The following is a 24,020-nucleotide window of genomic DNA, read 5'->3' as shown; positions in this document are numbered from 1 at the left end:
TTAAAATTGCAATTTAGTAAACTAAAGCGGCCGTATTGGCATTTGCTGGAATGTTAATATTTCATCATTGATATATAAACTATCAGACTGCGTGGTTGGTAGTAGTGGCTTTCAGTAGGCCTTTAAGCGTTCGTACGCGGAGTTGTGGTTCGTACACAGAGGCATAATTGACGCAATACACCGCTTCCCACCTACAGCTTTCTTCTTTGACGTCTCCATTATTCATTGAACAAATTGCAAAAGATTCAGCAACACAGATGTCCAAAATACTGTGGAATTATGCGATAAAAACAGACGACTTATAGCTGGGAACGATGCGGGAACAAAATGTCCTCTACAATGCGTGACGTCACGCGCACACGTCATCATACCGGGACGTTTCAGCAGGATACTTCCGCGCAAACTTTAAAATTGCAATTTAGTAAACTAAAAAGGCCGTATTGGCATTTGCTTGAATGTTAATATTTCATCATTGATATAAGGTTTTACTACTTACGTATAAAATACTACACGGTCTAGCTCCATCCTATCTTGCCGATTGTATTGTACCATATGTCCCGGCAAGAAATCTGCGTTCAAAGGACTCCGGCTTATTAGTGATTCCTAGAGCCCAAAAAAAGTCTGCGGGCTATAGAGCGTTTTCCGTTCGGGCTCCAGTACTCTGGAATGCCCTCCCGGTAACAGTTCGAGATGCTACCTCAGTAGAAGCATTTAAGTCTCACCTTAAAACTCATCTGTATACTCTAGCCTTTAAATAGACCTCCTTTTTAGACCAGTTGATCTGCCGCTTCTTTTCTTTCTCCTATGTCCCCCCCTCCCTTGTGGAGGGGCTCCGGTCCGATGACCATGGATGAAGTACTGGCTGTCCAGAGTCGAGACCCAGGATGGACCGCTCGCCTGTATCGGTTGGGGACATCTCTACGCTGCTGACCCGCCTCCGCTTGAGATGGTTTCCTGTGGACGGGACTCTCGCTGCTGTCTTGGAGCCACTATGCATTGAACTTTCACAGTATCATGTTAGACCCGCTCGACATCCATTGCTTTCGGTCCCCTAGAGGGGGGGGGTTGCCCACATCTGAGGTCCTCTCCAAGGTTTCTCATAGTCAGCATTGTCACTGGCGTCCCACTGCGGGCTATAGAGCGTTTTCCGTTCGGGCTCCAGTACTCTGGAATGCCCTCCCGGTAACAGTTCGAGATGCCACCTCAGAAGAAGCATTTAAGTCTCACCTTAAAACTCATCTGTATACTCTAGCCTTTAAATAGACCTCCTTTTTAGACCAGTTGATCTGCCGCTTCTTTTCTTTCTCCTATGTCCCCCCCTCCCTTGTGGAGGGGGTCCGGTCCGATGACCATGGATGAAGTACTGGCTGTCCAGAGTCGAGACCCAGGATGGACCGCTCGCCTGTATCGGTTGGGGACATCTCTACGCTGCTGATCCGCCTCCGCTTGAGATGGTTTCCTGTGGACGGGACTCTCGCTGCTGTCTTGGATCCGCTTGAACTGAACTCTCGCGGCTGTGTTGGAGCCACTATGGATTGAACTTTCACAGTATCATGTTAGACCCGCTCGACATCCATTGCTTTCGGTCCCCTAGAGGGAGGGGGTTGCCCACATCTGAAGTCCTCTCCAAGGTTTCTCATAGTCAGCATTGTCACTGGCGTCCCACTGGATGTGAATTCTCCCTGCCCACTCGGTGTGAGTTTTCCTTGCCCTTTTGTGGGTTCTTCCGAGGATGTTGTAGTCGTAATGGTTTGTGCAGTCCTTTGAGACATTTGTGATTTGGGGCTATATAAATAAACATTGATTGATTGATTGATTGAAACTATCAGACTGCGTGGTGGCTAGTAGTGGCTTTCAGTAGGCCTTTTAGTGTTCGTACGCGGAGATGTGGTTCGTACACAGAGGCATATTTGACGCAATACACCGCTTCCCACCTACAGCTTTCTTCTTTGACGTCTCCATTATTAATTGAACAAATTGCAAAAGATTCAGCAACACAGATGTCCAAAATACTGTGGAATTATGCGATAAAAACAGACGACTTATAGCTGGGAACGATGCGGGAACAAAATGTCCTCTACAATGCGTGACGTCACGCGCACACGTCATCACACCGCGTCGTTTCAGCAGGATACTTCCGCGCAAACTTTAAAATTGCAATTTAGTAAACTAAAAAGGCCGTATTGGCATTTGCTTGAATGTTAATATTTCATCATTGATATAAGGTTTTACTACTTACGTATAAAATACTACACGGTCTAGCTCCGGCCTATCTTGCCGATTGTATTGTACCATATGTCCCGGCAAGAAATCTGCCTTCAAAGGACTCCGGCTTATTAGTGATTCCCAAAGCCCAAAAAAAGTCTGCGGGCTATAGAGCGTTTTCCGTTCGGGCTCCAGTACTCTGGAATGCCCTCCCGGTAACAGTTCGAGATGCTACCTCAGTAGAAGCATTTAAGTCTCACCTTAAAACTCATCTGTATACTCTAGCCTTTAAATAGACCTCCTTTTTAGACCAGTTGATCTGCCGCTTATTTTCTTTCTCCTATGTCCCCCCCTCCCTTGTGGAGGGGGTCCGGTCTGATGACCATGGATGAAGTACTGGCTGTCCAAAGTCGAGACCCAGGATGAACCGCTCGCCTGTATCGGTTGGGGACATCTCTACGCTGCTGATCCGCTTGAGATGGTTTCCTGTGGACGGGACTCTCGCTGCTGTCTTGGATCCACTATGGATTGAACTTTCACAGTATCATGTTAGACCCGCTCGACATCCATTGCTTTCGGTCCCCTAGAGGGGGGGAGTTGCCCACATCTGAGGTCCTCTCCAAGGTTTCTCATAGTCAGCATTGTCACTGGCGTCCCACTGCGGGCTATAGAGCGTTTTCCGTTCGGGCTCCAGTACTCTGGAATGCCCTCCCGGTAACAGTTCGAGATGCTACCTCAGAAGAAGCATTTAAGTCTCACCTTAAAACTCATCTGTATACTCTAGCCTTTAAATAGACCTCCTTTTTAGACCAGTTGATCTGCCGCTTCTTTTCTTTCTCCTATGTCCCCCCCTCCCTTGTGGAGGGGGTCCGGTCCGATGACCATGGATGAAGTACTGGCTGTCCAGAGTCGAGACCCAGGATGGACCGCTCGCCTGTGTATCGGTTGGGGACATCTCTACGCTGCTGATCCGCCTCCGCTTGAGATGGTTTCCTGTGGACGGGACTCTCGCTGCTGTCTTGGATCCGCTTGAAGTGAACTCTCGCGGCTGTGTTGGAGCCACTATGGATTGAACTTTCACAGTATCATGTTAGACCCGCTCGACATCCATTGCTTTCGGTCCCCTAGAGGGGGGGGTTGCCCACATCTGAGGTCCTCTCCAAGGTTTCTCATAGTCAGCATTGTCACTGGCGTCCCACTGGATGTGAATTCTCCCTGCCCACTCGGTGTGAGTTTTCCTTGCCCTTTTGTGGGTTCTTCCGAGGATGTTGTAGTCGTAATGATTTGTGCAGTCCTTTGAGACATTTGTGATTTGGGGCTATATAAATAAACATTGATTGATTGATTGAAACTATCAGACTGCGTGGTGGCTAGTAGTGGCTTTCAGTAGGCCTTTTAGTGTTCGTACGCGGAGATGTGGTTCGTACACAGAGGCATATTTGACGCAATACACCGTTTCCCACCTACAGCTTTCTTCTTTGACGTCTCCATTATTAATTGAACAAATTGCAAAAGATTCAGCAACACAGATGTCCAAAATACTGTGGAATTATGCGATAAAAACAGACGACTTATAGCTGGGAACGATGCGGGAACAAAATGTCCTCTACAGTGCGTGACGTCACGCGCACACGTCATCACACCGCGTCGTTTCAGCAGGATACTTCCGCGCAAACTTTAAAATTGCAATTTAGTAAACTAAAAAGGCCGTATTGGCATTTGTTGCAATGTTAATATTTCATCATTGATATATAAACTATCAGACTGCGTGGTTGGTAGTAGTGGCTTTCAGTAGGCCTTTAAGCGTTCGTATGCGGAGATGTGGTTCGTACACAGAGGCATATTTGACGCAATACACCGCTTCCCACCTACAGCTTTCTTCTTTGACGTCTCCATTATTCATTGAACAAATTCCAAAAGATTCAGCAACACAGATGTCCAAAATACTGTGGAATTATGCGATTAAAGCAAACGACTTATAGCTAGGATCGGTGCTGGAACAACATGGCCGCTACAATCCGTGACGTCAGGCGCACGTGTCATCATTCCGCGACGTTTTCAACAGGATACATCACGCGAAATTTAAAATTGCAATTTAGTAAACTAAAGCGGCCGTATTGGCATGTGTTGCAATGTTAATATTTCATCATTGATATATAAACTATCAGACTGCGTGGTGGCTAGTAGTGGCTTTCAGTAGGCCTTTAACAAGCTTGTTTTGCTGACTTAAACTCTACATCTAGTCCGAACAAACTGTACGCAGTGGCTTACATTCTGAATATTGATCTGCAGTGCTCTTTTATAATGGTCGAAGTCCTTGGCAAGCTCGAAACCCTGGTGGTAAAAAGTGAAGACCGTCTGAAAGAAAGCCAGCATCTACAAGAGAGCACAAGGCGGTGAAGACGACACGAAAGAAATGGTTATCACTTTGGAGTAGACTTTCCGCTCCTCACTCACCGGCTCCACGCATTCAAACTTCTTCCTCTCCTGGATCTCTTGCAGCCTGCACACGTAGTCCAGCGACTCCTCCTGGAAGTGCTGCTTCATGGCTTCCACCTGGCCGTCCGCCTGGAGAGAACACACACCAGGCGCAGCGGCATAATCACACACAGATGCCGGCAGGGAGGAACACGGCCATCTTTGGAATACAGTTGAGTGTCTTTGTGGTGAAAGAGAGACAAGCTAGAGGGTCCTCTTCTTTGCATTTTTTATCCATCCATCAAAGGTTGAAATCTGAGAGCAGACTTATTAAAAAAGCATAAATAACGAGCTGGAAGCCGCTAAAAGAGAATGGCGAGAGGAATGAATGACGCTGTGAGTTAGAAAACTTGAGTTAGAAAACATAAATACCAGCAAAACTCAAGATGACACATTAAATCAAACTTGGGCCCGCCCGCCACTTCTTTTTATTTGGCACTCGAAAGCATGGAAATAATATACAACAATAAAGTACTGCAACTTTTCTTACTAAATGTATTATTTCTTTATATTTTGGCGAGAAAAAACTAATATATTTACTCCACTTAATCTGAAATTATTTGAACTTAAATATTGTTTAATTATGCAAAAATATATGATCAAACATTCAAACTATTTTTTTTTTTTAAATATAAATAAATACTAATATAGATTTCAAAGCAAGTTATCCATCAAATTGTAAAAGGAGCAATACGTTGCATGGTTGAATTGTGAAATTTACTGTGGTTTTTAAAGCCTTTTTTTTATAAATGAAAAAAAAAAAACAGTACAGCTCGGTTGGTAGAGTGGCCGTGCCAGCAACTTGAGGGTTGCAGGTTCGATTCCCGCTTCCGCCATCCTAGTCACTGCCGTCGTGTCCTTGGGCAAGACACTTTACCCACCTGCTCCCAGTGCCACCCACACTGGTTTGAATGTAACTTAGATATAAGGTTTCACTATGTAAAATGCTTTGAGTCACTAGAGAAAAAGCGCTATACAAATATAATTCAATTCAGTACTTTTTTACAGTGATAAACTGTGCTGCCGTTTTGGCATTTACAGTAATACAGGGGTGTCCAAAGTGCGGCCCGCAGCTAATTGTTTACCGACCCGCCACACATTCTGCAAAAATTGCAAAATTGATAGTATTGCAAAAATAAAAATAAAACATTTTAAAAAAAGTGGAATGAGGTGAAATCTAATGAGAAAAAGTGGCAATGTAGAAGCATTTAAGTCTCACCTTCAAACTCATTTGTATACTCTAGCCTTTAAATAGACTCCCTTTTTAGACCAGTTGATCTGCCGTTTCTTTTCTTTTTCTTCTATGTCCCACTCTCCCTTGTGGAGGGGGTCCGGTCCGATCCGGTGGCCATGTACTGCTCGCCTGTGTATCGGCTGGGGACATCTCTGCGGCTGCTGATCCGCCTCCGCTTGGGATGGTTTCCTGCTGGCTCCGCTGTGAACGGGACTCTCGCTGCTGTGTTGGATCCGCTTTGGACTGGACTCTTGCGACTGTGTTGGATCCATTGTGGATTGAACTTTCACAGTATCATGTTAGACCCGCTCGACATCCATTGCTTTCCTCCTCTCCAAGGTTCTCATAGTCATCATTGTCACCGACGTCCCACTGGGTGTGAGTTTTACCGAGGATGTCGTGGTGGTTTGTGCAGCCCTTTGAGACACTAGTGATTTAGGGCTATATAAGTAAACATTGATTGATTGATTGATTGACAATGTTGACACAAAGCTGCAATGCAGGCAGTTTTTTTTCCTCTTTTGTTTTAATTTTCTTTTTTTTCCCATTGCTAAAAAAAAGAAAATAAAGGACAACAAAATCTATGTTATAATGAATTATTACTTAAAAATTATCACTTCAAAATGTTTTATGTGGAAAAAATATTGCATAAGTTGTGTGGTTGCCATATAAAAACATCAACGTTTTGGCAAAAGAGCATAAAACAAACAAAATAATAGTTCCAACTTAAAATCGACAGATATATCGGAAGTTGATCTTGAAATTTAAGTGTTAAAAATAAAAAAATATATAAATAAAAATGTATCACTTTATGAGTGGCGAACCTTTCGGATCTCAAATATATTTAGTAGGATTTTATTTAACTTTTCACTGTGATTACTCAAAAATATGAAATAATTAAAATCAATGGTGTCCTGCATTATTGATCTTTGAGGGCTTTAATTGCTAAATAAAGGAACTCTCCTGAAGGAATCAATAAAGTACTATCCATCTATCTAAATACTGCATATTTCAGTTTTACTATAAAAAAACAAAGTTGTCTTTGACGGAAAAGGTATAAAACCTTATTTGTTTTACTTTATATCAACCTCAAGTTGATGAAGAGATTTACTGTAAGCATTAAATTTAAAAAAAAAATAACAATTTGCCTCTTTTTTAACATTTTAGTGACTGGGACCCTCTATGCTCCCCAGGAGCCCTAAGGATTAAAAAAAAAATCCATATATTTTGTTATCAAAATGGCCCCCGCATGCTTAAATTTGTCTGTGTGTGGCCCTCTGTGGAAAAAGTTTGGACACCCCTGCAGAAATACATGGAAAAATGTATTTGAAACTGGCAGCTCAGGTGCCAACATTTTACCGTAAAATTGCATTTTTTTTAATTTACAGTAAAAAAAACAACTAATGTAGATTTTACAGTAAAACTCTGGCAACTGAGCAGACTTTTTTTTTTACCATAAAAACAGCAGTAGTGTTTTTCCAATTACAATTAAATACACTACATTTTGAGGTGAAAATATTGTAACTTACCATAATTTCCTTACATTTTAATTTTTTTTTTTAAATCTACGAATAAAATACTTCCTCCTGCTGCATTTGTTGAGACAACAACAAACAAAACACCAGACGATCCTCTTCGTTTTATATCGATTACTTAACTTAATCCTTCAAATACGTAGAACAACAACGATGTGGGAACAAATGAATGGCAAAATGAAGCTAGTTTGTTACTGTAACAAAGAGTTAAAAAAAAGAAGGATTAAGAAAAATTAAGAGTGAGGTCAAAAAACTGTGTGGCTCGATTCCACCGCACCTGGCTCTCATTACCCATAACACCTTGCGTCCAAGAACCATCTTACCACACAGATCCTTCCGCCATATTTGCAATTAAAACAGTTACGTCATCAAAATATTTAGACAAATGTACAAACCCTGTTTCCATATGAGTTAGGAAATTGTGTTAGATGTAAATATAAACGGAATACAATGATTTGCAAATCCTTTTCAACCCATATTCAGTTGAATATGCTACAAAGACAACATATTTGATGTTCAAACTCATAAACTTTATTTTTTTTTTTTTGCAAATAATAATTAACTTTGAATTTCATGGCTGCAACACGTGCCAAAGTAGTTGGGAAAGGGCATGTTCACCACTGTGTTACATCACCTTTTCTTTTAACAACACTCAATAAACGTTTGGGAACTGAATAAACTAATTGTTGAAGCTTTGAAAGTGGAATTCTTTCCCATTCTTGTTTTATGTAGAGCTTCAGTCCTTCAACAGTCCGGGGTCTCCGCTGTCGTATTTTACGCTTCATAATGCGTCACAAATTTTCCATGGGTGACAGGTCTGGATTTCAGGCGGGCCAGGAAAGTACCCGCACACTTTTTTTACGAAGCCACGCTGTTGTAACACGTGCTGAATGTGGCCTGGCATTGTCTTGCTGAAATAAGCAGGGGCGTCCATGAAAAAGACAGCGCTTAGATGGCAACATGTTGTTCCTAAACCTGTATGTACCTTTCAGCATTAAAGGTGCCTTCACAGATGTGTAAGTTACCCATGCCTTGGGCACTAATGCACCCCCATACCATCACACATGCTGGCTTTTGAAATTTGCGTCGATAAGAGTCTGGATGGTTCGCTTCCCCTTTGGTCCGGACGACACGATGTTGAATATTTCCAAAAACAATTTGAAATGTGGACTCGTCAGACGACACTTTTCCACTTTGCATCAGTGTATTTTAGGTAAACTCGGGCCCAGAGAAGACGGCAGCGTTTCTGGATGTTGTTGATAAATGGCTTTCAGTTTGCATTGTAGAGCTTTAACTTGCACTTACAGATGTAGCGACCAACTGTTTTTAGTGACAGTGGTTTTCTGAAGTGTTCCTGAGCCCATGTGGTGATATCCTTTTGAGATTGATGTCCGTTTTTGATACAGTGCCGTCGGAAGGATCGAAGGTCACGGTCATTCAATGTTGGTTTCCGGCCATGCCGCTTACATGGAGTGATTTCTCCAGATTCTCTGAACCTTTTGATGATATTATGGAGCGTAGATGTTGAAATCCCTAAATTTCTTGCAATTGCACTTTGAGAAAGGTTGTTCTTAAACTGTTTGACTATTTGCTCACACAGTTGTGGACAAAGGGGTGTACCTCGCCCCATCCTTTCTTGTGAAAGACTGAGCATTTTTTGGGAAGCTGTTTTTATAGCCAATCATGGCACTCACCTGTTCCCAATTAGCCTGCACACCTGTGGGATGTTCCAAATAAGTGTTTGATGAGCATTCCTCAACTTTATCAGTATTTACTGCTGCCTTTCCTAACTTCTTTGTCACGTGTTGCTGGCATCAAATTCTAAAGTTAATGATTATTTGCAAAAAAAAAAATGTTTATGAGTTTGAACATCAAATATGTTGTCTTTGTAGCATATTCAACTGAATATGGGTTGAAAATGATTTGCAAAATGATTGTATTCTGTTTATATTTACATCTAATACAATTTCCCAACTCATATGGAAACGGGGTTTGTAAATAGTCCCCTTTTGGCTGAGTAAACATAAAGCACCTTCCATAAAATGTAGATGAACTTAAACAGCATTTAGCCTCCTATAAATAGTATCCACTATTAGAAGCGGCCCTCTGGGGGCAAACATAACTGCCGTGTGGCCCTCAGTGAAAACCACTTAGACGCCTCTGCACTAAATAAAAGGCCCCCCCGTGTCATCTTCTCATTAGCTACCATAAATATCAGTCCCTGCGATAGTGTTTATGCCTCTGCCGCTGGAGGATATCACTACAGCGTAATCACCATCATTAAGTCACTTATGATGAGTAAGAGAGTGAGGACTATCATCAGCAGCAGGACAAAAGTCTTTACACTTTTAATGCAAGAGTTAAATCCGGTAGAAATTGCGTGTAAATGCCCCAATCAGTGCTGTAACTGACTTTAAAATAATTAATGTAGAAAAAAGCTTGGGTGTACAGTAGGAACGGTTGGAATATTGAAGAATGCTAGTGGAATATAGAAGGATAGAAATTGTTTGACTGGGGAATGGTTGGAATAAAGAAATACTTCCATAGTAGAAATTATTTGAATGTTGTAGATCGGAAACTAGAATTGATCAATGTAGTAGTTGGAATCAAACTACATGACTCAAGGATGTAAAATTGCCAAAAAAAAAAGCTTCAAAGGGAACATTATCAGCAGACCTATGTAAGCGTCAATATATACCTTGATGGTGCAGAAAAAAGACCATCTATTTTTTTAACCGATTTCCGAAATCTAAATGGGTGAATTTTGACGAATTAAACGCCTTTCTGTTTATCGCTCTGGAGGGGATGACGTCAGAATGTGACGTCGCCGAGGTAACACACCCACCATTTTCATTTTCAACATTACAAACACCGGGTCTCAGCTCTGTTATTTTCTGTTTTTTTGACTATTTTTTGGAACCTTGGAGACATCATGCCTGGTGGGTGTGTTGTCGGAGGGTGTAACAACACTAACAGGGAGGGATTCAAGTTGCACCACTGGCCCCAAGATGCCAAAGTGTCTGCCGCCAGACCCCCATTGAATGTGCCAGAGTGTCTCCACATTTGACCGGCGATGCTAAGGCAGACATGGCACAGAGTAGTATGGATAACCTGCAGATGCATTTGCAACGATAGTCAACGAAATCACAAAGGTGAGTTTTGTTAAATGGGTTGTACTTGTATAGCGCTTTTCTACCTTCAAGGTACTCAAAGCGCTTTGACACTACTTCCACATTTACCCATTCACGCACACATTCACACACTGATGGAGGGAGCTGCCATGCAAGGCGCCAACCATTACCCATCAGGAGCAAGGGTGAAGTGTCTTGCTCAGGACACAACGGACGTGACGAGGTTGGTACTAGGTGGGAATTGAACCAGGGACGCTCGGGTTGCGCACGGCCACTCTCCCCACTGCACCACGCCGTCCCTAGGTCTCACACACACACACACACACAAATAGGTCCCACACACACAAATAGGTCCCACACACACACACATACACACAAATAGGTCCCACACACACACACATACACACAAATAGGTCCCACACACACACACACACACACACACACACACAAACACACGCGTCTCACACACACACACACACACACACGCGTCTCACACACACACACACACACACACACAGGTCTAAGCTTTCTGGCGGACTGATTTCTGCTCCTTCCTGTGTTGGAAACACAAAACCCCACAGGTGTCATCATTCCGGCGGAGTGATATCTGCTCCTTTCATCTCTAAAGTCCGAAGAAAGAGGAAGTAGAATTAAAAAACCGCGGAAACACTTGTTGATGTTGACTGCCAGCTAATCGATGCTAACATGCTATTTACAGGCGGTGCTAAAGCAGACATGGCACAGAGATGTATGGATAACCTGTAGATGCATTTGCAACTATATTACGTTTCCTTCCACCCACATTTAATGCGAAACAAACACTTACCAATCGACGGATTTAAGTTGCTCCAGTGTCAAAAGATGCCAAAGTCCTGATCGTTTGGTCCGCACATTTTACCGGCGATGCTAACGCAGCTATTCGGCCATGCTATGGCTATGAATAGCGTCAATAGCTATTCGCTCAATAGCTTCAGTTTCTTCTTCAATATTTTCATACTCTAACCATCTGTTTCAATACATGCGTAATCTGTTGAATCGCTTAAGTCGCTGAAATCCGAGTTTAAATCCGAGCTAACGTCGCTATATCTTGCTGTGGTATTCCCATTGTTTGTTTACATTGGCAGCACTGTGTGACGTCACAGGGAAATGGCCAGTGTCTTCGCAGAGAGCCGAAAATTAGGCACTTTAAAGCTTTATTTAGGGATATTCCGAGACCGGTAAAATTCTGAAAAAAACTTCAAAAAATACAACAAGCCACTGGGAACTGATTTTTATTGTTTTTAACCCTTTTGAAATTGTGATAATGTTCCCCTTTCATGGTTTTAGTCCAGTGGTTCTTAACCTTGTTCGAGGTACCGAACACCACTAGATTCATACTCGCATTCACAGAACCCTTCTTAAGTGAAAAATAAAATGTTTTGGTTATTTTCAAATTCAAGATAAAGTTATGTTGTTTTACTGGTGCACAAAATGAACCGTGCATGAACATCACCGAGTTCAAAGAACAAAACCAACACAGTGCATGAACTCACAACAAATGACACACCCGCAAATCGGTCTGACTTCTGCTGTTGCCGTATCCGTAATATGCAGATAGGGAGAAGTTTTTATTTACACGATGAGTCGGGTGTGCCTTGACCTCTGCGGCGAACCCCTGAGGCCGATTCACCGAACCCCTAGGGTTCGATCGAACCCAGGTTAAGAACCACTGTTTTAGTCCCTTCGGGGATTCAAACTGGCATCACCGGGGATGGAAGCCTTTGATTGATTTATTGATTGAAACTTTTATTAGTAGATTGCACAGTACAGTACATATTCCGTGCAATTGACCACTAAATGGTAACACCCCAATAAGTTTTCCAACGTGTTTAAGTCGTGGTCCTTGTTAATCAATTCAAGGTACAAATATATACTATCTGCATAATACAGTCATCATACAAGTCAGAGTATATACATTAAATTATTTACATTATTTACAATCCGGGGGGTGGGATGTGGAGGGGGGGGTTAGGTTTGGTAGAAATCGATACTTCAGTCATCAACAATTGCATGGTCAGAGAAATGGACATTGAAACAGTGTAGGTCTTATTTAGTAGGATATGTACAGCCAGCAGAGAACATAGTGAGGTCAGAAAGCATAAGAACAAGTACATACATTAGATTATTTACAATCCGGGGAGGTGGGATGTGAATGGAGGAGGGTGTTAGTAAAAGGGTTGAAGTTGCCTGGAGGTGTTGTTTTAGTGCGCTTTTAAAGGAGGACAGAGATGCACTTTCTTTAACACCTGTTGGGAGTGCATTCCACATTGATGTGGCATAGAAGGAGAATAAGTTAAGACCTTTGTTAGATCGGAATCTGGGTTTAACGTGGTTTGTGGAGCTCCCCCTGGTGTTGTGGTTATGGCGGTCATTTACGTTCTGGAAGCAGATTTTATAGACTAGGCTCAGTGCAAGTTGTTTTACTCTGTCCTCCACCCCGAGCCAGCCCACTTTGGAGAAGTGGGTTGGAGTGAGGTGTGATCTGGGGTGGAGGTCTAGAAGTAACCTGACAAGCTTGTTCTGGGATGTTTGGAGTCTAGATTTGAGGATTTTGGAGGTGCAAGCGTAGTAGGAAAAGAGTTGAACGAAAGTTCCTGCTAGAATCTTCATGGTGCTTTTGTTGACCAGAGAGATTCTGTAGAGAAATGTTGTTCTTTGGTTGACCTTTTTGATTACTTTGGTTGCCATTTTATCACAGGAAAGATTAGCGATTGAGATCATTATCCATGCGTTTGTTACGTCTCGTCTCGATTACTGTAACGTATTATTTTCGGGGTCTCCCCATGTCTAGCATTAAAAGATTACAGTTGGTACAAAATGTGGCTGCTAGACTTTTGACAAGAACAAGAAAGTTTGATCATATTACGCCCATACTGTATATACCTTTATATACATATATATATACCTATACTGTATATACCTTTATATACATACATATATACCTATACTGTATATACCTTTATATACATATATACATACCTATACTGTATATACCTTTATATACATATATACATACATATATACCTATACTGTATATACCTTTATATACATATATACATACATATATACCTATACTGTATATACCTTTATATACATATATACATACATATATACCTATACTGTATATACCTTTATATACATATATACATACATATATACCTATACTGTATATACCTTTATATACATATATATATACATACATATATACCTATACTGTATATACCTATATACATATATACATACATATATACCTATACTGGCTCACCTGCACTGGCTTCCTGTGCACTTAAGATGTGACTTTAAGGTTTTACTACTTACGTATAAAATACTACACGGTCTAGCTCCATCCTATCTTGCCGATTGTATTGTACCATATGTCCCGGCAAGAAATCTGCGTTCAAAGGACTCCGGCTCATTAGTGATTCCCAGAGCCCAAAAAAAGTCTGCGGGCTTTAAAGGGTTTTCTATTGGGGCTCCAGTACTCTGGAATGCCCTCCCGGTAACAGTTCGAGATGCCACCTCAGTAGAAGCATTTAAGTCTCACCTTAAAACTCATCTGTATACTCTAGCCTTTAAATAGACTCCCTTTTTAGACCAGTTGAGCTACCGTTTATTTTCTTTTACTACCATATCTCCCCCCCTCCCTTGTGGAGGGGGTCCGGTCCGGTGGCCATGGATAAAGTACTGGCTGTCCAGAGTCGGGACCCAGGATGGACCACTCGTCCAGAGTCGGGACCCAGGATGGACCACTCGTCCAGAGTCGGGACCCAGGATGGACTGCTCGTCCAGAGTCGGGACCCAGGATGGACCACTCGTCCAGAGTCGGGACCCAGGATGGACTGCTCGTCCAGAGTCGGGACCCAGGATGAACCACTCGTCCAGAGTCGGGACCCAGGATGAACCACTCGTCCAGAGTCGGGACCCAGGATGGACCGCTCGTCCAGAGTCGGGACCCAGGATGGACCGCTCGTCCAGAGTCGGGACCCAGGATGGACCGCTCGTCCAGAGTCGGGACCCAGGATGGACCACTCGTCCAGAGTCGGGACCCAGGATGAACCACTCGTCCAGAGTCGGGACCCAGGATGGACCGCTCGTCCAGAGTCGGGACCCAGGATGGACCGCTCGTCCAGAGTCGGGACCCAGGATGGACCGCTCGTCCAGAGTCGGGACCCAGGATTGACCGCTCGTCCAGAGTCGGGACCCAGGATGGACCGCTCGTCCAGAGTTAGGACCCAGGATGGACCGCTCGTCCAGAGTCGGGACCCAGGATGGACCGCTCGTCCAGAGTCGGGACCCAGGATGAACCACTCGTCCAGAGTCGGGACCCAGGATGGACCGCTCGTCCAGAGTCGGGACCCAGGATGGACTGCTCGTCCAGAGTCGGGACCCAGGATGGACCGCTCGTCCAGAGTCGGGACCCAGGATGAACCACTCGTCCAGAGTCGGGACCCAGGATGGACCGCTCGCCTACGTATCGGTTGGAGACATCTCTGCGCTGCTGATCCGCCTCCGGGACGCTTTCCTGCTGGCTCCACTTTGGACGGGACTCTCGCTACTAAATTGGATCCACTTTGGACTGGACTTTCACGGTTATGTTAGATCCACTATGGATTGCATCTAACAATATCATGTTAGATCCGCTCAACATATGCGGTCCTCTCCAAGGTTTCTCAGTCACTGTCACAGACGTGCCACTGAGGTGAGTTTTTCCTTGCCCTTAAGAGGATGCCGTTGTGGTTTGTGGAGCCTTTTGAGACACTTGTGATTTAGGGCTGTATAAAAAAACATTGATTGATTGATTAATTGATTAGCTTCTAGAATGGAACCTAGGTAGGTGACCTCATCCTTCCTGGTGATAACAATGTCACCCACTTTTTTAGTGAAGTCACTGACTTTAAGAAGGTTGATGTAGGACCCAAATAGGATGGATTCCGTTTTACCTAAGTGTATGGATAGCTTGTTGTCAGCGAGCCAGGTGCAAATATTGAGGAGTTCAGCACTGAGGATTTGTTCCACCTGTGACTTGTCCTTGCCGGATACCAGCAGGGCCGAGTCATCCGCAAACAGGAACAATTCACAGTGGCATGCTGATGGCATGTCATTTACCTATATTAGGAACAGTAAAGGTCAATCAATCAATCAATCAATCAATGTTTATTTATATAGCCCCAAATCACAAATGTCTCAAAGGACTGCACAAATCATTACGACTACAACATCCTCGGAAGAACCAACAAAAGGGCAAGGAAAACTCACACCCAGTGGGCAGGGAGAATTCACATCCAGTGGGACGCCAGTGACAATGCTGACTATGAGAAACCTTGGAGAGGACCTCAGATGTGGGCAACCCCCCCCTCTCTAGGGGACCGAAAGCAATGGATGTCGAGCGGGTCTAACATGATACTGTGAAAGTTCAATCCATAGTGGATCCAAGACAGCAGCGAGAGTCCCGTCCACAGGAAACCATCTCAAGCGGATCAGCAGCGTAGAGATGTCCCCAACCGATACAGGCGAGCAGTCCATCCTGGGTCCCGACGAGCGGTCCATCCTGGGTCTCGACTCTGGACAGCCAGTACTTCATCCATGGTCATCGGACCGGACCCCCTCCACAAGGGAGGGGGGGACATAGGAGAAAGAAAATAAGCGGCAGATCAACTGGTCTAAAAAGGAGGTCTATTTAAAGGCTAGAGTATACAGATGAGTTTTAAGGTGAGACTTAAATGATTCTACTGAGGTAGCATCTCGAACTGTTACCGGGAGGGCATTCCAGAGTACTGGAGCCCGAACGGAAAACGCTCTATAGCCCGCAGTGGGACGCCAGTGACAATGCTGACTATGAGAAACCTTGGAGAGGACCTCAGATGTGGGCAACCCCCCCCCCTCTAGGGGACCGAAAGCAATGGATGTCGAGCGGGTCTAACATGATACTGTGAAAGTTCAATCCATAGTGGCTCCAAGACAGCAGCGAGAGTCCCGTCCACAGGAAACCATCTCAAGCGGATCAGCAGCGTAGAGATGTCCCCAACCGATACAGGCGAGCGGTCCATCCTGGGTCTCGACTCTGGACAGCCAGTACTTTATCCATGGTCATCGGACCGGACCCCCTCCACAAGGGAGGGGGGGACATAGGAGAAAGAAAATAAGCGGCAGATCAACTGGTCTAAAAAGGAGGTTTATTTAAAGGCTAGAGTATACAGATGAGTTTTAAGGTGAGACTTAAATGCTTCTACTGAGGTAGCATCTCGAACTGTTACCGGGAGGGCATTCCAGAGTACTGGAGCCCGAACGGAAAACGCTCTTTAGCCCGCAGACTTTTTTTGAGCTCTAGGAATCACCAATAAGCCGGAGTCTTTTGAACGCAGATTTCTTGCCGGGACATATGGTACAATACAATCGGCAAGATAGGCTGGAGCTAGACCGTGTAGTATTTTATACCTAAGTCCTAGTATACTGCCTTGGGGGACTCCACAGCTTACTGAGAGGGGGGGGGGACATGGTGCCGTTCACCTCTACCACCTGTTTCCTCCCCTCCAAGTAAGATTGCATCCAGCTCCATGAGGTTTTATCAAATCCGATTGCCGTAATATCGCTAAAATTCGCTCCATTCTGTCCACTAAAGACGCTGAGATCATTATCCATGCGTTTGTTACGTCTCGCCTCGACTACTGTAACGTATTATTTTCGGGTCTCCCCATGTCTAGCATTAAAAGATTACAGTTGGTACAAAATGCGGCTGCTAGACTTTTGACAAGAACAAGAAAGTTTGATCACATTACGCCTGTACTGTATATACCTTTATATACATATATACATACATATATACCTATACTGTATATACCTTTATATACATATATACATACATATATACCTATACTGTATATACCTTTATATACATATATACATACATATATACCTATACTGTATATACCTTTATATACATATATACATACATATATACCTATACTGTATATACCTTTATATACATATATACATACATATATACCTATACTGGCTCACCTGCACTGGCTTCCTGTGCACTTAAGATGTGACTTTAAGGTTTTACTACTTACGTATAAAATACTACACGGTCTAGCTCCATCTTATCTTGCCGATTGTATTGTACCATATGTCCCGGCAAGAAATCTGCGTTCAAAGGACTCCGGCTTATTAGTGATTCCCAAAGCCCAAAAAAAGTCTGCGGGCTATAGAGCATTTTCCGTTCGGGCTCCAGTACTCTGGAATGCCCTCCCGGTAACAGTTCGAGATGCCACCTCAGTAGAAGCATTTAAGTCTCACCTTAAAACTCATTTGTATACTCTAGCCTTTAAATAGACTCCCTTTTTAGACCAGTTGATCTGCCGTTTCTTTTCTTTTTCTCCTATGTCCCACTCTCCCTTGTGGAGGGGGTCCGGTCCGATCCGGTGGCCATGTACTGCTCGCCTGTGTATCGGCTGGGGACATCTCTGCGCTGCTGATCCGCCTCCGCTTGGGATGGTTTCCTGCTGGCTCCGCTGTGAACGGGACTCTCGCTGCTGTGTTGGATCCGCTTTGGACTGGACTCTCGCGACTGTGTTGGATCCATTGTGGATTGAACTTTCACAGTATCATGTTAGACCCGCTCGACATCCATTGCTTTCCTCCTCTCCAAGGTTCTCTTAGTCATCATTGTCACCGATGTCCCACTGGGTGTGAGTTTTCCTACCGAGGATGTCGTGGTGGTTTGTGCAGCCCTTTGAGACACTAGTGATTTAGGGCTATATAAGTAAACATTGATTGATTGATTGATTGATCCAACAGTATAGCATGGTTAACGGTGTCAAAGGCCTTCTGAATGTCCAGCATGACCATGCCGCAGTATTTATAATGTCCAGCATCTCCAGTATCTGCCCCGGTCCACCTCATGTTTAATGTGGTCGCTCAGATAGAGAAGGCATGTGTCAGCGGAGTGCTTAGTTCTGAAGCCGGATTGGAATTTGTACATGAGTTTTTTAGTAGCAAGGTAACTATCGACCTGTTCATAAACAATTTTTCCATTACTTTCAAAATGGAACTGAGAATAGACACAGGTTGCTAGTTACCAGCTTCTAATTTGCTTAAATGGGTTGTACTTGTATAGCGCTTTTCTACCTTCAAGGTACTCAAAGCGCTTTGACACTACTTCCACATTCACACACACATTCACACACTGATGGAGGGAGCTGCCATGCAAGGCGCCAACCAGCACCCATCAGGAGCAAGGGTGAAGTGTCTTGCTCAGGACACAACGGACGTGACGAGGTTGGTACTAGGTGGGAATTGAACCAGGGACGCTCGGGTTGCGCACGGCCACTCTCCCCACTGCGCCACGCCGTCCCTTTTTAAAAAGGGTAGTTACTCTTGCTATGTCCTGAAAGTGCTTAACGTTTTGACGTTTGAACGCGTGACCGAAAAACGGTGCAAAAAAGGAAAAGGAATAAGAAAAATAAACCGATGAAAATCAGTGTGGTATGAGAATGCCTTTTGGCAATCACACAAATAAGAGATCTTGATGAGGGTTTCCTCAACTTTGGGGGGGAAAAAAGTGCTTATTTGGGACTGGCAGTCAAAGCAACTAACCCTCAACAAAACCCCAGACAAGGGCAAGAGTAAACACAACAGTCTTTCTCATACGCTCAATTATACAAATGTAACAACCTGCCTTAGAAACAGTTTGTAGCAGGACTGTCTGTGAATGTTTGTTATTATTAATCTTTACAGCCAGTGGACCGTATGTATAACAACGCTACTTCTTAACAGTTCATGTGCAGCAGGAGGGTTGCAAACTCATGGAGAGAATGCCAAGAGTGTGCAAAGCGGTAATCTGAGCAAAGGGTGGCTTTTTTGAAGAAACTAAAATATAAAACATGTTTTCAGTTATTTCACCTATTTTTGTTAAAGGGGAAAATTATCACAATTTCAAAAGGGTTAAAAACACTAAAAATCAGTTCCCAGTGGCTTGTTGTATTTTTTGAAGTTTTTAAAAAAATGTTACCGGTCCCGGAATATCCCTAAATAAAGCTTTAAAGTGCCTTATTTTCGCTATCTTCGAAACCACTATCCATTTCCCTGTGACGTCATACATGGCTGCCAATACAAACAACATGGCGGTTACCACAGCAAGATATAGCGACATTAGCTCGGATTCAGACTCGGATTTCAGCGGCTTAAGCGATTCAACAGATTACGCATGTATTGAAACAGATGGTCGGAGTATGGAGGCAGATAGCGAAAACGAAATTGAAGCTATTGAGCGAATAGCTATTGACGCTATTCGGCCATAGTGTGGGTGTACCTAATGAAGTGGCCCATAGCATGGCTGCCTTATTAGCATCGCCGGTAAAATGTGCGGACCAAACAATCGGGACTTTCGCATCTTGTGACACTGGAGCAACTTCAATCCGTCGATTGGTAAGTGTTTGTTTGGCATTACATGTGGGTATCTAGTTTCAAATGTACATTCAGCTAGCGTAAATAGCATGTTAGCATCGATTAGCTGGCAGTCATGCCGCGACCAAATATGTCTGATTAGCACATAAGGACTTTCGCATCTTGGGATGGTTTCCTGCTGGCTCCGCTGTGAACGGGACTCTTGCTGCTGTGTTGGATCCGCTTTGGACTGGACTCTCGCGACTGTGTTGGATCCATTATGGATCGAACTTTCACAGTATCATGTTAGACCCGCTCGACATCCATTGCTTTCCTCCTCTCCAAGGTTCTCATAGTCATCATTGTCACCGACGTCCCACTGTGTCTGAGTTTTCCTTGCCCTTATGTGGGCCTACCGAGGATGTCGTAGTGGTTTGTGCAGCCCTTTGAGACACTAGTGATTTAGGGCTATATAAGTAAACATTGATTGATTGATTGATCTTGTGACACTGGAGCAACTTAAAACCGTCGATTGGTAAGTGTTTGTTTCGCATTAGATGTGGGTATCTAGTTTCAAATGTACATACAGCTAGCGTAAATAGCATGTTAGCATCGATTAGCTGGCAGTGATGCCGTGACCAAATATGTCTGATTAGCACATAAGTCAACAACATCAACAAAACTCACCTTTGTGATTTCGTTGACTTAATGGTTGCAAATGCATCTGCAGGTTATCCATACATCTCTGTGCCATGTCTGTCAACGCCGGTAAAATGTGGAGACACTTTGATACATTCAATGGGGGTCTGGCGGCAGATTTCTTGCCAGTGGTGCAACTTGAATCCCTCCCTGTTAGTGTTGTTACACCCTCCGACAACACACCGACGAGGCATGATGTCTCCAAGGTTCCAAAAAATAGTCGAAAAAACGGAAAATAAGAGCTGAGACCCGGTCAAATGTGAAGACACTGGTACATTCAATGGGGGTCTGGCGGCAGATTTCTTGCCAGTGGTGCAACTTGAATCCCTCCCTGTTAGTGTTGTTACACCCTCCGACAACACACCCACGAGGCATGATGTCTCCAAGGTTCCAAAAAATTGTCGAAATAACGGAAAATAACAGAGCGGAGACCCGGTGTTTGTAAAGCGACAATGAAAATGGCGGGTGTGTTACCTCGGTGACGTCACGTTCTGACGTCTTGGCTAAAAGACCGATAAACAGAAAGGCGTTTAATTTGCCAAAATTCACCCATTTAGAGTTCGGAAATCGGTTAAAAAAATACATGGTCTTTTTTTCTGCAACATCAAGGTATATATTGACGCTTACATAGGTCTGCTGATAATGTTCCCCTTTAAGTACGTAACTCCACATGTGTTCTTTCATAGTCTTAAATGCCTTCAGTGACCGTTTATAAAGTAAATAGTCATGAAAATAAAGAAAACACATTGAATGACAAGGTGTATGCAAACTTTTGTCCTGTACTGTATATTACAAAAGTGTCTTGCTACTGATAAACAGAACTCTCTTATCACTTGAGGCGTCTCACTGATCTGCCTGGCTGGTAGGACCAGGGCCGCCTCCGTCCAGGTCAGGGGTAGGGAACCTATGGCTCGGGAGCCAGATGTGGCTCTTTTGATGACTGCATCCGGCTCTCAGGTAAATTTGAGCTGACATTGCTTAACACGATAAATAATGAATAATTCCACTTGTAATCAGTGTTAAAAATGATGTTCAAAATATAAAACATCCTGGAGCATTTTTAATCCATCCATCCGTTTACTACCGCACCTGTTCAAGAAGCTGCATTGATGGTAAGAAGTTACTTATTTATTATTGGTTATTTTGGGGCTTGCCATCCTGGGGGTTCTTCAGACCACCAACAAACGACATGAGAGCCTGTTTCAGGGTTACAGTATTGTTTCATTTTTCAATAAGTCTCTCAGTTGCTTTCCAGCAATTGTCTTTTTCTCTTTCGTTCTGGCTCGCGCTCTGGCTCCTGCACCGACCCCGTCTCTCCTCCTGGCTGCTGCTTATAACATAGCGACGGGTGATTAGGTAACAAGGCCCAGGTGGGCCGTCTAAGCACCGGTCGCTGATTTCGAGGGCGGTCCTGGCAACACCCTGCTTCGCTGCAGGCCCTCAGGCCACGCCCCCTCCACAGTTAGCTTCAGAATAACAATGTTATTACAAAGAATAAGAGACCTATTATACTCTAAATATGTTAGTCTTACTTAAAAATGCACGCGTTTAGTTGTGTTCAGGGTTAAACAAATATTTTGCGGCTCTTACGGAAATACATTTTAAAATATTTGGCTTCTTGGCTCTCTCAGCCAAAAAGGTTCCCGACCCCTGGTCTAGGTACTCCAAATCTCCAAGCGGGACTTTTGTCTTTTCCGTTGGAGAGCACTCCGTCCCAGTGTGGAGTAGAAGCCCGCTCACCAAGAAAGTAGACGTCGTCATCAACGGTGCCCTCACTATTGTGACTGACTGTCCGAGGTCCACCCCGATATTCTACCCTGCACCTAGAGATGTCCGATAATGGCTTTTTTGCCGATATTCCGATATTGTCCAACTCTTAATTACCCATTCCGATATCAACCGATACAGATATATACAGTGGTGGAATGAACACATTATGATGCCTCATTTAGTTGTGATGCCCCGCTGGATGCATTAAACAATGTAACAAGGTTTTCCAAAATAAATCAGCTCTAGTTATGGAAAAAAATGCCATATTTATTATTGAAGTCACAAAGTGCATTCTTTTTTTTTTAACATACCTCAAAACAGCAGCTTGGAATTTGGGACATGTTCTCCCTGAGAGCGCATGAGGAGGTTGGGGTGGGCGGGGTTAGGGGGTGTGTATTGTCACGTACTGGAAGAGTTATTGCTGCAAGGGGTTCTGGGCCTTCGTTCTGTTGTGTTTATGTTGTGTTACGGTGCGGATGTTCTCCCGAAATGTGTTTGTCGTTCCTGTTTGGTGTGGGTTCACAGTGTGGCGCATATTTGTAACAGTGTTAAAGTTGTTTATAGAAGCCAAATGCAACATGTGGCCGGGCTGGCATGCTGTATTTTGTTCAAGGTTGGAGAGGATGCTGAAGGCACAGTGCCTCCACGGTGTCGCCTTGATATTTTTGTTCGGGGCAAAGGTTGATTGGCAACACTAAAAATTGGCCCTAGTGTGTGAATGTGAGTGTGAATGTTGTCTGTGTTGGCCCTGCGATGAGGTGGCGACTTGTCCAGGGTGTACCCCGCCTTCCGCCCGATTGTAGCTGAGATAGGCGCCAGCGCCCCCCGCGACCCCGAACGGGAATAAGCGGCAGAAAATGGATGGATGGATGGATGGAAATTCGAAAGAATGATTACCCCTGGAGGTGCACTGAAAATTGGGAGTCTCTCGGAAGAATCAAGGGTGTACAAACTTGGCTAAAAAACGTTGCGTCCTGGAAGAGTTAGCGCTGCAAGGGGTTCTGGGTATTTGTTCTGTTGTGTTAATGTTGCGTTACGGTGCGGATGTTCTCCCAAAATGTGTTTGTCATTCCTGTTTGATGTGGGTTCACCGTGTGGCGCATATTTGTATCAGTGTTAAAGTTCTTTATACGGCCACCCTCAGTGTGACCTGCATGGCTGTTGACCAAGTATGCCTTGCATTTACTTGTGTGTGTGAAAAGCCGTAGATATTATGTGACTGGGCCGGCAGGAAAAGGGTTATTGGCGCTCTGTACTTCTCCCTACAGCCGTGTACACACCGGCGTTTTAAAAAGTCATAAACTTTACTTTTTTGAAACCGATAATGTTCGATATTACATTTTATAGATTTTATCTGCAGTCCGATATTATCGGACATCTCTACTAGCCACCTGTGCATGAATGGCCCCAGCTGGTCTGTGGCGGAAGACAGCTACTCTCGCCCTGGCAAGAAAAGGCAAACACCACCATTGGCACATCCTGTTTGCCACGACAACAGAGCTGCATCACGCTGTGCAATACATGATTTTTTTCTTGGTCCGTGGG

At 43.9% G+C, this 24,020-nt stretch overlaps 1 protein-coding gene across 2 annotated transcripts in view; it reads right to left on the bottom strand.

The window, feature by feature from the left end:
* The window catches only part of LOC133539127 (rho GTPase-activating protein 10-like), a 170,556-nt gene that overhangs the window by 37,137 nt on the left and 109,399 nt on the right, over positions 1-24,020 (bottom strand). For both annotated transcript variants that reach the window (XM_061881221.1, XM_061881222.1), the window contains exons 6-7: positions 4,663-4,773; positions 4,477-4,581 (exon numbers count right to left, since the gene is read on the bottom strand). In XM_061881221.1, the coding sequence (XP_061737205.1) occupies positions 4,477-4,581; positions 4,663-4,773 (216 nt within the window). The remainder of the gene's footprint in view (positions 1-4,476; positions 4,582-4,662; positions 4,774-24,020) is intronic.

The sequence above is a fragment of the Nerophis ophidion genome, linkage group LG20 (assembly GCF_033978795.1).
Source record: "Nerophis ophidion isolate RoL-2023_Sa linkage group LG20, RoL_Noph_v1.0, whole genome shotgun sequence".
Taxonomy (NCBI): Eukaryota; Metazoa; Chordata; class Actinopteri; order Syngnathiformes; family Syngnathidae; genus Nerophis; species Nerophis ophidion.
The sequence above is the reverse complement of the archived record's forward strand: the minus strand, read 5'-3'. Positions and strand labels throughout refer to the sequence as shown.